The sequence below is a fragment of the Ornithodoros turicata genome, chromosome 5, assembly GCF_037126465.1.
Source record: "Ornithodoros turicata isolate Travis chromosome 5, ASM3712646v1, whole genome shotgun sequence".
Taxonomy (NCBI): Eukaryota; Metazoa; Arthropoda; class Arachnida; order Ixodida; family Argasidae; genus Ornithodoros; species Ornithodoros turicata.
In genome coordinates this window covers 43731550-43746576 of record NC_088205.1, presented here as the reverse complement: position 1 = coordinate 43746576, position 15027 = coordinate 43731550, and the positions used below count along the sequence as shown (strand labels likewise).

The following is a 15027-nucleotide window of genomic DNA, read 5'->3' as shown; positions in this document are numbered from 1 at the left end:
ACGCCATTCAGCGCTTATTTATTGACGAACTTAAGGTGAAGTTACCTCACATCAGAAAAATTTATTTTTTCTCTGATGGTGCTGCGTCGCAACACAGAAACAGACAAAAAAAAGACAATCTTTGCCTCCACAAGCATGACTTCGGCATAGACGCTACGTGGCACTTTTTCGCCTCATCTCACGGTAACGGACCATGTGACGGCGTGGGCGGTACCGTTAAGAGGTTGGCTTCTAGGGCTAGCTTACAGCGACCATTCAGTGGATATATCCTGACCCCTTCACAGCTGTTCCTCTGGATGAAAAACAACTTGATGAGTGTGCATGTGTTGTGGCTCTCCACCGAGGACGTACGTTTGGAAGAACAAGTACTGATAACGAGGCACAGTGAGGCATGTCCCATAGTGTACGAGGAAGTACCATTATTTTGAGCCTATTTCGTTTACTCAAATGCGCGTCGCGGAAACATCCACCTCTGTTGAAAAGAAGGCAGTGTTCGACTGACATATTTTTTTCTTCCTTCAGGACAAGGGCGGAACAACAGTACAATAAATTGTTTTGAGAATAGTGTAGTGTCCTGATGCGACAGTATTGAATAAATTTGATTATGTTCAAATATTGATGGTTAAATAACGCAGGAAAATCGGCATAAAATAGTGGAAAGAAAATATCAATGCAGAAATGATTCAAAGACCGTAGCGGTGCCTGACAGGGCGGGATGTGGGTGCGCTGACGTAAATATTTTTTTTTCTCGTTCAAGAAAAAATAACACCTGTAATTTTTTAGTATGTTGTAGGAGAGGGTCTATTCTACAAATGGCACAACTTTTTTCACTTCCCAGACGACCTCATGTATGCGAAAAGTCTGCCTCAAAAGTGACATTTTTTACGAATTGTCGATCTTCTCGATCACTTATTTGAACATTGAACACAGATCAGCTTCATATTTTCCTTGAACGTGATCTCCATACAGTAGTTAATCAGTATAAATAATCTCGGGCTCCTGCGCTGATGCTAACTTGCCAACAATTTATCGTAAAATTGGTCCAAAATGGGCTCCGTTCTCGAGCTCTCACCACGTGACCAGATTTGTTCTAGTTCCATATGTCCTCCGGTAAGCTAGATCAACCCGTCCTCTCTAACACCAGGCAAAGAAAGCGCACAAACGTCATCTGTACATGGCAGGATGGCGCCCGGACCGAACAACACTTTTTCGTGTTTGGGCCCAGTTCGCGGGACTCTCAGTGTTCAAAAAAACAAAATATTTTAGGAAAAGTAATTAAGCCTAAGGGAGTAATTAAGTAAAGTAAGCCTAAGGGAATACACACAATTTTTTAGCAAAATCAAAAGGGGTCTAGTGACAACTCGGGCTAGTTTCGGCTGGAATGACCCATGTGTAATCTGCTCATCTTGGTTTGTTAAACTGCTCCTTTATGATTCTGGTTGTCAGTGAGCTGACCGCTATTTTGTGCAGTATGTGCGCTAAATAAATGTGCTATATATGTGTTATATTCTGTGCCAGAGAAAATCTCACTGAAACAAGGCTGAAATTTTTTTTAATGCGTTATGTCAATACCGCCAGGAAGGAATTGTGTACTTTATGCTACATTCACTACAGCAAGAACTGTCCCCTTTCGTCAAGGAATATTATTGTTTTTAGCGAGAATGATGTCAGCTTTGCAGCAGCTTGACAGCAGGGGACCGCAGCAAAAGAATGATAGGTTCTTGTGCCAGGCACTGTGAGGACATTTCTGTATCTCGAAGGAGGATCGTAGTCTTTGACCACTCATACTACTGTTATGTTTCTCAAATATTCATTTGCACACATGTACAGATCATGAGGCGTTCGAGGTTTGGTTGTTAAATGGCAGCTGTAGGCTAGCTTTTGCTCGGACCCTATCAGTACCGTCGCAGGAACCCATCCGCGGGACTCTGCAAAAAATGCCAATAAGCGGATATTCCAAAGCCATATATGTGGTGACAGAGATTAAGATGTTTTTTCTGATAGTATTTTGACGCAGCACCATCTGTGAAACAATAATTTTACTAAGAAATAGATCACTAACTGTAATCTCAAAGCGCATGTTTCACACGAGTGCCAATCGTGAACAACTGGGAAGGACAGAGAATCCCGATAATCGAATGCAACCTGGGTAAAGGTCATAGTAAAACAAGCTGCGACAAATGAAGGAATGCGATTCAACACTTAACCCTGTGGGTATTATTTGCTGTACTAGCATAGCCGTGTTTGTGTTTGCGTTTGTTTACGTGATTTGCCCATCGCTCAGGCTTGCCTATCATGGAATTTATCCACCAGCTAGCCTGCATTTACGCTATCCTAGCATAGCCTAAGTTTCATCGACGTATTTCGACAGGTTAAAAATAGCGGACAGCTCAATGAGAATCACAATTAAAAAGAAGGGGTTGACCAAACCAGGAGGAGCAGATTACACGTGTCCAAATCAGTCGAGTTAAAGCTATGGTGTTTTCAACCTGCTGCATATATAGAATCTTCCTGTAGAGAATAATTCGATCATTTTCATTAGTCAAGCGTCATTATTGTCAACGAAGGTAAACAAAAATTCTGAGACCTGAGGGAAGTAGAAACCCAAGACAGAGTGCAAGTTGTACAAGGTCGAGCCCTGTATAGACAGCAGTAAAACATTACAGTCACGATGTAAGGGATGAGGCAATTAAACATAGGACAAACATGCGTCTCATAACGCATATTTACATACTTCAATTGAATGCAGTGGGTTCCAACTCCACTGCTGGGGCCTTTTCTTTAACTGCAATCATTTAACTTAATAGTCGTATGACGTCAAGGGCCGAAAGGGGAAAATGGAAAACAGCAGTCAAGCAAACTTGAAGCGAGCTTGGAACCTCTGCGACCCCGACATTGAGACGGTCAAAAAAGGTCAATAGGCAAATCACCTTTTTAATATTGACTTAATTAGCTTAGAGAACTGTCTCCAGAATTTCTGTTGCAATAATTTCAGTTTTATACTACGTTTTTCGAGGTGAGCAGGAAGAAGGTGCACTCATACTCGATGACTGCGCTGCGGAGCCTACGCGCAAGTATGCCACCGAAAAAAAAAAATAAATAAATAAATAAGAACGAAAGTTTAACGAAAAGTACTTTTCTAATTTTTTCTCGACGCATAAATGAGGTGTTCTCCTACAGTTTTGTGTGAAGCACGTCTCTCTAGCTTCTCATCGGCGTTGAAAATTTTCTCACTGAAATATGCACTTTTCAAGGATTTCCGTGACTTTAAGATTGCTTTACTACACCTAAACCCCTGAGAAAAGAGTTCAGAATTTTATATTAGAAGATTGATTAGAAGAAAAGCCATGATGGACTTTATACCTGGAAAATTTTGTTTTGTTAGAGGCTGTACTTATTTTTACAAAAAAAAATGTCAAAGTTGGACAAAATGTCAAACTTGGGTTTTGAGGTGTTTCCCAGAATTCCCAAATCCTAAATTTTGCGGCGGACAACTCAGACTGGGGCAATAGGTCGCATGCCCTTCTAGAAAACACGTTTAAATTTTGAGCTTCTTCGGTGCAGTAGAACGCTCACGACACGCTTCCATATGGTGTATGGCTTTCGCTCGCAGCGCAAATTTCAGAGCCCTCTAGCGTCTGAACGCGGCGATGTTTGAGGCTAACATGTGGGATTTGGAACAATGAACGGTGATGGTCGATCAGCATCGCTGGACCACTTGGCGTGGAATGCACCAGCTGCACTATATTAGCAGTTTCCATAAAAGAACTGTCTGGGATGTACTGGTTGTAATTGTAACGCGTAATGTTCACTGCCCTAATTCGTGCATTCCACTTAAAGTTAAAATATAATCTGAAACACCCGCTTCAATGGTAATTGCAATGAGCAATAGAGAGCAAAATGTATCGACGACACTTACCACACAGCAGGACGGCAGAATGTAATGTATCCACTTTTAGTTTGGGATGCGCCGCTCCGACCAGTTCAGTCAGTGCTTATGTGTATGGATAAAACGGACGCGCAATGTAGATTTCAGTGACGAAGCTATGTGCGCAGTGATGTGCCAAAAGGACGAAAGGAGTACGAGATTCAGTGAAAAACATGATGTTACAAGTGGCTGGAGTCACAGAAATGCACCTATATAGTCTTCGCTAACAAGCCAGGATTTTGTGAGACATTAAATAACCATCCTCTCGACGTATCACTTACAGGTGTTTTGACACAGACAGACGCGAGTGGCTGTATGCTGTATCCCCTTCCGCACTGTTAGATACATTACAAATACGGTGGTTGCTTCTGTGCAGTTTGTCTCCATTCTCTTCGTTCGCGCCCTGAAAGGTTCCACATTATTTGCACTTCGAAAATCGGCCCTTCTAATTACGGCGGCCGCCTTGCAAACTACACACTCTTAAAAATGAACTTCACTGCATAGCACGCTCCTAGCCAACCATCATCTCGAATGATATCGTTATCTGCCCTGATTTGTTGACAATGGGAGGCGTACGCCTTTATTGTGACAATTATGAAAAGCATAAGTGTCACAAAAAAGCAGAGTTCGAGGTAACTCGTTACTGTAACTAAGTTCCTTTTTTCGGTACTTTTGCGCCGTGGTAACTTTCAGAGGAACTCGTTCCTTTTTCTGGTAACTTTGCCAAAGTAACTTAAACTAACTTCCAAGTTACTTTTAATTCTCTTTTCACTCACGTCCACGTCCACATATTTTCTTGCTTTCTCTCCGGTTCTTTCATAGTATTTTATGCCATAAAGCGTGATATTCAATCAATGACAGCATTCTCTTCAGGAAGTAGGAACCGCTGCCATTGAAATGAACCAGAACCATTGTGCGCCCACATGGAGTAAGATGCAAAGCGTTCGAACTGTTGGACATAAACGGAAACGATCTAAGCGTGTTACACTCCTCCGCAGGCAACGTAAGGTCTAACTCAGCTGCTCATGCGCGCTGCACCTCTGTAGTGCTATTTTGTGTCCGAAGTAACTTGGAAGTAACTCGTTCTTTTTTAAGTAACTCTGCAACTGCGAGTTACATTTCAGGCTGAAGAACTTCGTTATTAACTTAGTTACATTTTTCACACGGTAACTTAACTTGTAACGAGTTCTTTTTGACGGGTAACTTCTCGATCTATGCAAAAAAAGCGTACGCCTCCCGTTTTCAACAAATCAGGGCACATAACGATATAATTCGAGATGATGGTTGGCTAGGAGCGTGCTATGCAGTGAAGTTCATTTTAAGAGTGCAGTTCCACTTGAGAATGCATAGAACGAGCGGCGTGGTATCACGTCGAGTAATTCCAAGACCGCAACTGGTGGCGCTGTCGCGACGGAGCAGCGCTGCCCTTTAGGTGTCGCACGGTGCCTATATGGCCAATGATGAAGCAACATTGGCAGGGTCTTGGGAATATTGGGCCAATATGGCCAATAATCAGTCAGTGGCACAACCTTGGGACAATTGGGCCAATATGCCCAATGATAAGCCGATATTGGCTGTATCTTGGGAATACTGGTTCAATATTGGACCGGTATTCCCAATGTGCCACCAATATTGGGATAAGATTCTGTGCAGGGCGTAGATGAATAATTTCCTTTTTCCTCAGTATTAATTCTAGTGTGCAACAACTTTATTTTGTGATTATAATTTGGGAGTTTCATCGCCAGGGGCGATACTTTATCCCATTGCTGGTGGTGATGAGGTGAAATGCCTCACAGTCGCCTCGCAGTGAGGACCGAGGTCCTCAGACACTTCCGACATCGGATCTTGCCAGTTCCCTTTAGCCAAATCTAACTTTGAAAAATATATCCTCCTTCCCACCAGGACCAGCACCTCATCAACACGAGTGATAGGTTCAGCATCGAAAATTAAGATATCATTCAGTTTCCAGACGTCTACACAGAGTCGGTTTGAACCATCAGATTTCTTTACTACCACCAGAGTATCTCTAGACTTTCCAAATTAATGATGAAATATGAAAGTCACTGATCAAAGTCAAAGTCAAAGGTTAGCCAGCTGTAGGACTCGAACCCACATTTTCTGGATTACCGGTCCAGGGCTCTACCAATTGAGCTAAGCTAACACACCTCCCCAGCGACTTCCACGGGCGCGTCATCTGAAGGGACAAACCAACCACTCTCTCACCCATCCCCCTTTCACTCTTACATTTTCCTCACTCATACACACATTCATACGATGGGATCAACGCAAGCGGCATCTGTTGAACATGAGAAATTGATGTTCTGAGGCTGGAACACATAGAAAGGACAAATATATACAAATACAAAGGACAATATTTGTCCTTTCTATGTGTTACAGCCTCAGAACATCAATTTCTCATGTAGACTTTCCAATCACTCTCAACTTCAACATTAGTTTTACTTCGTCCTCAATAGTCTGCCGTAAGTGGCACAGAGAAGTGGTTACCAGTAAATTACATAACCAGTTATCCGTAAGTGGAACACCGGAATGTCTGTGGGACCTGGCAGGTTCGAAAACGCATCTTTAAAGGGAGACTTCGCAAGGATTTGAAAAAAATTAGGTGAGCATCATACTGAACACGAACCAGCCCCTCGATACCGAATACAACATTCGCTTTCATTTTACGCGAATAATTAATTTGTAAACGACGACAATAGCAAACCGAAACCAAAATGCGAAGAGCAGGAAACAGAGCTGCATACTACGGCTGTTCTCCCGGAGGAGGATATCGTGACGTCACCCAGCATTGCCGTCTGCTTCGAAACCTGCATTCTTCCTTGCGTTTTGAAGGAAACAAAAAAGGACGTCCCATGTAGTTGCCGTTTCCGTCGTGTAGCGAATCTCTTGCCGCAACCACTCATGCAACATATTGAGCCGACCATTATGACGTCGATTGTAACGGGATAGAAGCGAGTACGCTTTGGAAAAATGTTGTATCCTTCCAAAACACGAGCAGGTCAAATGAAGCAGCGCCGGGAAAAGCAATGCCGGTTGATGTCAGCAGTGTGTTGCTTTCAGCGCCCTCTCGCTTCGCAGAGGCGAAGCGTTCGCTTCGTAGTAAATTCGTTTGAATAAAATCTGCGCAGTTTTGGAACGAGATACTTCGTACACATGTTCCTGACATCCAAAAGGTTACGGATATACCACAACCTCTGTGGTGATTTTGTTGCGGAGTCCCACTTTAAACTGCTGAATCCCTCTAACTCTGCTGTTTGTTGTCTAGGACTCTCAGAGATATTTCCATCACGAAACGTCTGCTCTTGAACGAGAATCGTAGTAGAAATTTCTGTGTTCTCTTTCCCCTTCAATACAGTTTCGGCTAGCACCGTTGCAGAATGAGCCTCATCTCGAGTAAGCGTTCTGCTTCAGCATATTGATGTGAAACATCTTGATGTTTTCCCCAACGTGAATCTCGTAATTGTGGTCATTGCGCCGTTTGACTACCAGATATAGACCTTTCTATATGTCACCCCACAGGTTTATGCATGACAGTAATTTTATCGTGCATGGTGTTATAGATTGAAAATATTTGTTTCTGATCATCGATAAAGTTGTGTTTCGTTTCATGGTAGGTTGTTATTGTGACAAGCTTCCTAGCAGTTGGCAAGAAAGTAAGTAAAGGTGGGGATAGTGATGCAACGGGCGGTAGGGGGAGTAATTCCTATGTCATCACGAGTATCCCATTTTACCCTCGAGTGTTCCGTAGCGCCCTACTAAAATTTGCTAATGCTTTTCTTGGTACAGAAAACACATAGACAATACAGAAGGCAAGAAAATTGCTCTGGCGCACTCGTTGGAAACAAATTTGTCATATATTTGAGCATATCTGAGGATCCTTCCCGTTTGTTTCTTTCCAGGTTACGATCATAATAGTATGCATTGTCATCGTCGGAAGTCTGTTGTTTGTAAAGGTGGGTTCTTTTCATTCCTAATAGCCCTTCACCGTATCGCCTGTCTCCCAAATTCCTTTCTTTTCTGCGGACGTCATTCCTTTGTTTTCTATCGTTCGTTTGGTTTTATATTCCTGTTTCAAGTATGTCGCAGATCTAGACTCCGACCATTTGTCTGTCACTATAAAGCTCCGATAGCCCTTTGAAGTATGGGTGCAGTTTGATATAAGATTTTGATACCAAATGTTGCACATCAGCTTAGAGCACATCATGTATGCACCCCAAGGAATTTCCAGCGACCCATTGTCTATAGCCTACTGTGAATCAGGTGGTACAATTGTGAAACGACCAAACAGCAAGCTCATAAAAATGCTATCGAGTATGTCTCACTTTTCAAGGGCGGAATTCTGCTTTTCCCCTCGGAATACATTACACTGCATCAAAAGAAAGTTCCTTCAAATCAATTTTTATTAGTTGCGGCAGAAGCATAAAATACAATGAGACACACCTAACGATATAGGCGCAGTTTTTATCTCGAAAGTGAAGATTACATTATTTGGTGTGGAAATTGTAGAAGCAATTTCTAGAGCCCTGTACTTTAGGTACAGTGCAATATTGCATGCCTTACACATTCACCTTGTGCGGCAGAGACTTTCTTTTGTGCTGCACAAGGCATACATTCGTGAGGAACTCTGGCTAACATTGTCAAAGCGTACGTCAGGAGGCACATGTGGCTTATATGATGCCACCTCTACTTTGCGCTTCTTTTGTGCTTGTGCTAACTGCATCCTGAATTCTTTCAGAGGGGGGCTCCCCTGCTAAGGTTTTCCTGTGGAGAACATGTGCATTGACTGACATCAAGGAAATGAAAAAATTCGGTGCCACCATTTCTTGCTTTTGCTGTCAATTTCGTACAAGGATTTCAGCATGTCTCCCTTTTCTATGTACCCCATGTGTTTGTTGTAGCCAATTATGACCTGGAGGCATGGGACATCGTCTTCTGTGCCGTCCTTCTGCTTTTTTTTTTTCACAGTCCTCACTTCCGAGGGCGTATGAGTGTTCATGATCAGTGTCACGCACCTCTTGTCTTCCCATTTCAAAGTCAGTAGCTTGTGGTCTCGACACATCCGCCAGTCAACAACTCCTCCCTCCATACTTCCGTCAGGACTGAGAGTAGGCAAGAGCTTCTGTTTGTGCGCACTGTCCCCTTGGCGTATATTTGGCGTATTGTGAGGCCTTCGGTAAGAGGCACAGAGGAAAAGAAATTGTCGGGGGAAAAAACGTGGTAGGAACAAGTGATGTCTTTCACGACCCGCTCGCCTAAGCCCTGCTCGGTGCTGCGGCTCTCGGACTTGCCAGTGTAGATTTGAAACTGGCACACGTAGACAGGGAAAAAGGGCTAAGACATAGGCGAGCTGGTACATAGTAACTAAACGTAGAACCCGAGACAAGGAAATAGGACGGACAAGAAAAGTTGTCGTCTCTCGTCTCGTCAAGAACTTGTCGTCTTGTCCTTCGTGTTTCCTTGCGTCGGGTTCTACGTTTAGTTACACGTAGCCAGTTTCGTCAGCGCGGGTCCACATCTCGTAGCCGCGCTTGATGGGCTTCATAGGCATGTACTGCTTCAATGAGCATGTCCCCTTGAAGCGAATCATCGACTCACCTATGCTCTGATTTCTCTACGGTGCATAATTTGCGGCGAAAGTTTTGTGTTAGTTTGTTTAGTAGCGGACGCACTTTTTACAACTTATCGTATCCGGGCGATCCGCGGGAAGGAGCGACCGAATTGCAATTCAGGAGAAGATGGGACAAGAGCGCTCCAAACTGAAGAATACAAGCTATGACACATAACATCAAACACTTAAAGTAGCACAGAAGTCATTTTTTACACCCTGTTTTCTTTGTATAAAACTGCTAAGCAGGCCGGTAAGATGCAGCATGAGAATTAATTCGCCCCATAGAGTCATAATCATCGCCGAAATTGAATTTAAAATACGCCGCAAAAAGCGACCGTGCGCAATGCCGGTGGAGAGCAGTACCAGTCTGTGTTCTGCCTGGCGTCTCGCGCTGACGCTACAGGGGCCACGCTCGCTGATTGGTCCAGAGAAATGTTGTCTGCTACTCGGCTGTTCGGGGTTCTGAAAAAGCATTGCCCCTGGCTTGGTCATGATTCGGCCGCTCCTTCTATCATCAATTCTCCAGGGGAACTGGCAAATGGACAGGGCGCTGACCCCCACTGACCAGCGAACCAGAACGAGTTGCCCCTGTAACGTCATCGGTGACGTGGCATCATACTTCTCCTCGTCATACCCGGAGTGGCGAGTTAAGGGTGAACGCGCGGAGCCATGTTTATGCGAGTTTTTTTCTGGGAAACAAATTGCCACACACACGCGCTATTCGGTAAAATGACACACACACTTTCATCAGACGTCTTAATCTGAAATTTTTTTGGATGGCCCTCTGTACTCCTTTAATGGTACATAGATGCCGTCCCGCACTGACAAACGCTCACACACAACGTCCTCAAGCAGCTCACACTGTAAGTGCCAGCACCGCAAACACGCCAAAACACACGACGGCATGAAAGGGAACCACAACAACCACTGCAGCCACGCATACGTACACAGCAAACGACAACACTCCAACAAGCACCTGCACAGACACAAAGTTGACTATCCAAGCACCAGCCCACCATGCAGTCACCTAACTTTCTAAATGCCAAAACTCATAGAGAAATGCAGCCGATACCTGCATCATCTACGGACCTGCACCCACCACCTGGCACACAACACAGCACCTAAAGCCCTCACCCCCAAAACAGTTCCCCCATTAGGAAAACTGACACCCGAACTAGGGCTACAGTGGACACCAACCCTTAGCACCACATCTAGTAAGTTTCTAGAAATATTAGAACATTTTTTGGATGGCCCTTTGTACTCCTTTAATGGTCCATAGATGCCGTCCCGCACTGACAAACGCTCACACACAACGTCCTCAAGCAGCTCACACTGTAAGTGCCAGCACCGCAAACACGCCAAAACACACGACGGCATGAAAGGGAACCACAACAACCACTGCAGCCACGCATACGTACACAGCAAACGACAACACTCCAACAAGCACCTGCACAGACACAAAGTTGACTATCCAAGCACCAGCCCACCATGCAGTCACCTAACTTTCTAAATGCCAAAACTCATAGAGAAATGCAGCCGATACCTGCATCATCTACGGACCTGCACCCACCACCTGGCACACAACACAGCACCTAAAGCCCTCACCCCCAAAACAGTTCCCCCATTAGGAAAACTGACACCCGAACTAGGGCTACAGTGGACACCAACCCTTAGCACCACATCTAGTAAGTTTCTAGAAATATTAGAACATTTTTTGGATGGCCCTTTGTACTCCTTTAATGGTCCATAGATGCCGTCCGGCACTGACAAACGCTCACACACAACGTCCTCAAGCAGCTCACACTGTAAGTGCCAGCACCGCAAACACGCCAAAACACACGACGGCATGAAAGGGAACCACAACAACCACTACAGCCACGCATACATACACAGCAAACGACAACACTCCAACAAGCACCTGCACAGACACAAAGTTGACTATCGAAGCACCAGCCCACCATGCAGTCACCTAACTTTCTAAATGCCAAAACTCATAGAGAAATGCAGCCGATACCTACATCATCTACGGACCTACACCCACCACCTGGCACACAACACAGCACCTAAAGCCCTCACCCCCAAAACAGTTCCCCCATTAGGAAAACTGACACCTGAACTAGGGCTACAGTGGACACCAACCCTTAGCACCACGTCTCGTACGTTTCTAGAAAAAAAAAAAAAACAGTTCCGCGCGCAACTCGCTACAATCCAGGACCACGTAAGCAGTATCAGTCTCACCGACGCGGAGGCAAACACTCTGGAACTACACATCCAACAGCTCGACCAGGATCTAGCCAACAAGGAACAATCAAACCTCAGAAAACCTAATCCCAGCAACGACACAAATACCGGAGTCACTAACACAGTACACGCAGAAGCCGATCAACCATCCAGTACCACAATTACAGCTCCCCGCATCATCACTGAGCCCCCCCGTGAAAACCGTTATAGATATCTCATGCTCACTATCTCCAGCGACGAACTACAAGTCCTCTCTAAGGGGCTAATATTCTGCTCCACGCTCGATTCTGTTAACGAATGCGAAATCCACAAGGACATATCATACTTTGCGAGACGGCTACGCCTTAGAGAATTCTTCGCTGACACAACAGAAGAAAATAACAACGACCTCCGACTACCGTCAACTTGGACACCAAATCACGACCGAGATCCCGCACTAGACCAGTACATTAAGCTAGTAAGCAACGACAACCTTCCCGGTATGTCTCAAAGCTCGTGTGGTCACAACTTCACTAAAACACAACGTGACACCGTCCGAACGTTAGCCGACCGGGATGATATCATTATTAAGCGTGCTGATAAGTGTGGGAGTATCGTCGTCTGGCCCACAAATAAGTACATTTCTGAAGCTTATAAGCAACTCGGCAATACGCAACACTGCCTCAAACTGGATCACGACCCAACAAGGGAGTATACTGCGCTTATAAGCCATAACATACAGGACATCCACCAACGAAAGCTCATCACACATGATGACCTCAAATACCTTACCACATCAAACACCGGCGCAGGTCGTTTCTATTCACTTCCTAAAATGCACAAGGTACACGCTAACGAGCTCTATATGGTTGACATCCCCGGCTGGTCTATTCCCGTACGAAAATTCCGGAATCAAACTGGAATCCGGGCCTGATCCCGGATGTCCGATCCGGCTTGATTCCTAAATGGATCCGGATCACTGATCAGCGCGTGATAAAATTTTGATAAAGCTGTATTCAAAATGTTGTCAAATCCGGATTGTAAATCGGAAAGCCTGGATTGAAATTGCATCACCTCCTGACTGGCCTTTGATAAAAACATGATTCAGATCACTTATCAGGAAATTGAGCGGCTCCTAATAAAATTTTGACATAAGTTCATTCAAAATTTTATCATATCCGGATTAGAGGTGGTATAACCCGGATCAAACTTGTATTATCCCCTGAATATCGCTTGATCAAAGCGTGACCTTGTAGAGGAGGTGGTGTCCCTCTACATGAGTCCTGACCGGCGATGATGGAATGTCCCAGCGGGCAGATGGTCGTGGCCTCACGCTAGGACGGTGCCGGTAGAACTGCCGTGCCAGCGCCGTAGCGCGTGGCAGCAGAGGCACGTCTTCGTCATCACACACGGGCCGCCACATCACTCCCCCCCTCAGACGCGGAGCGGTGTAGAGCTGGCGGTTGAGATTCCGCATCGATACAGGAAGAGGAGGAAGACGGGCGACACGCAGTACAGGGACGGCTGGTCTTGCGTCTTGTGATGAGTGGGCAGAAGTGGCGGGCTGAACGGTGCGGACAAGAGCTGGCCGGGAGGGTTCCAGGGGCGGGCCAAAGCGGAGAGCATGCATGTAGGCCGAAGTGATAAGAGAGTGGGGCGACAGAACCGCGACCGGTTCGTGAGCGTTGAGCTCGTAGTGTTGTCACCACGGAGAGTGCCGGGGAGGACCATCGTGAAGCACGTGGAGACCGGGAGTAGCACTCGGTGGCCTCCGTGCGGGTCCCCGGTGGAACGTTGGTCCCGGTGCCTCTTGAGCGCCACTGGATGGGCTGCCAGCAGTCTATATCGAAGCCTGGTGGGAAGGCAAGGCGGGCAGGGTTCTTGGGACTGGCATGACGATGAGGATGGGGCCATGCAGCCGCAGCGGCGTACTGCGACCGGTATGGGAGCGTGATGCTCGTGAAGGTGCCGCTGGTGAAAGCCCGAGGGGTGCCATCGCGAAGCATGTGGCGACGTGACGCAGAGTGAGAGACCATGGCGATGCGAGCTGAGTAGATGAGCGAGCTGGGTAGAACCATGGTGTTGCGCGGCCGTGCGTTGCGATGAGTGGAGCCGCGGTGAATTGACGTCGTCGCCTAGCGGTTCCTCGGTAGAACGTTGCACCGTACTTTCGGAGGTGGGCTTGCAGTAATTTGGGATGGTGCTTGGCCGAATTATGCCGAACATGGTGTTCGTTGTTCGGGTCACCAAATGTAGAGGAGGTGGTGTCCCTCTACATGAGTCCTGACCGGCGATGATGGAATGTCCCAGCGGGCAGATGGTCGTGGCCTCACGCTAGGACGGTGCCGGTAGAACTGCCGTGCCAGCGCCGTAGCGCGTGGCAGCAGAGGCACGTCTTCGTCATCACACACGGGCCGCCACAACCTATCCCTGATCGTTCCGTGAACAGATCCGTGCCAATATCGGATAATAACCTGATTCAGTCAGTTTAAACCCCAGTCTGAACCCCAGGGTCAGAGCACTATGTTCAACATGTTGCACTATCACACCGAGTGCTATAAGCCGTTTCAACAGGAGTAGGAAATGTGTGAGTATACGATTTGCATTTATTCAAAAGCAGCAGTGTAATTAATTTACATTTGTCGGAATCAGCTTCATTCACCATTCTCTGGAAGCTCACGGAGCCGCGTGTCCGTCGACTTGACGAGCTGTGGCTCTCCATGCCAGACGTACTCCAGAAATGACGCAATATGGGACAATTATGCCTGACCCAATGATGAGTGCCACAATGAAGGTGTACGTGAATATGCTTAAATTCGACAGATGAATTCAAAATCCGGTTACAAATAACACGATCATACCTCTTCCTCGGTGCCGGCGTACTTGAGTTGCCATCTGTCTGTCGACATGTTAGAATCACCCGAGGATGATGTGTGTCAGGCCGCCATGTTCTGGAAGGCAGACTGTGTGGAAGACTGCGTTCCTTGCGTGCTTGGAGAGCTGCATTCAACCCCTACAATTTTTTGTAGGTTTCGCACAAACCTCCTGGCGTTACTCAGCAGACCATCTAGTTCCGTAAAGAGGTTTAGTACAAGAGAAACACCGGTATGAAAAACAACAAGAACAAAACAAAAATCGCAGCGCGTACTCACCTGCATATTGTTCGAGTTTAGCAATATCTTCCTTAATGTGCTGACTCGCTCGCGCTGTCACGTAACTTGGTCGATCAACTGAATTTCTCCAAGCATCCGAC

General features: G+C 46.0%; 1 protein-coding gene across 5 annotated transcripts in view; it reads left to right on the top strand.

Annotated features, from left to right (window-relative positions):
* The window catches only part of LOC135394417 (uncharacterized), a 208611-nt gene that overhangs the window by 149581 nt on the left and 44003 nt on the right, over positions 1 to 15027 (top strand). For 3 of the 5 annotated variants that reach the window (XM_064625149.1, XM_064625150.1, XM_064625147.1), the window contains one exon: positions 7846 to 7899. The exons of 1 other annotated variant lie outside the window; for it this stretch is intronic. In XM_064625149.1, coding sequence (XP_064481219.1) covers positions 7846 to 7899 — 54 coding nt within the window. Of the gene's footprint in view, positions 1 to 7845; positions 7900 to 8681; positions 8821 to 15027 lie in introns of those variants that run through there. One more of the 5 variants, XM_064625151.1, reaches the window with a different exon arrangement.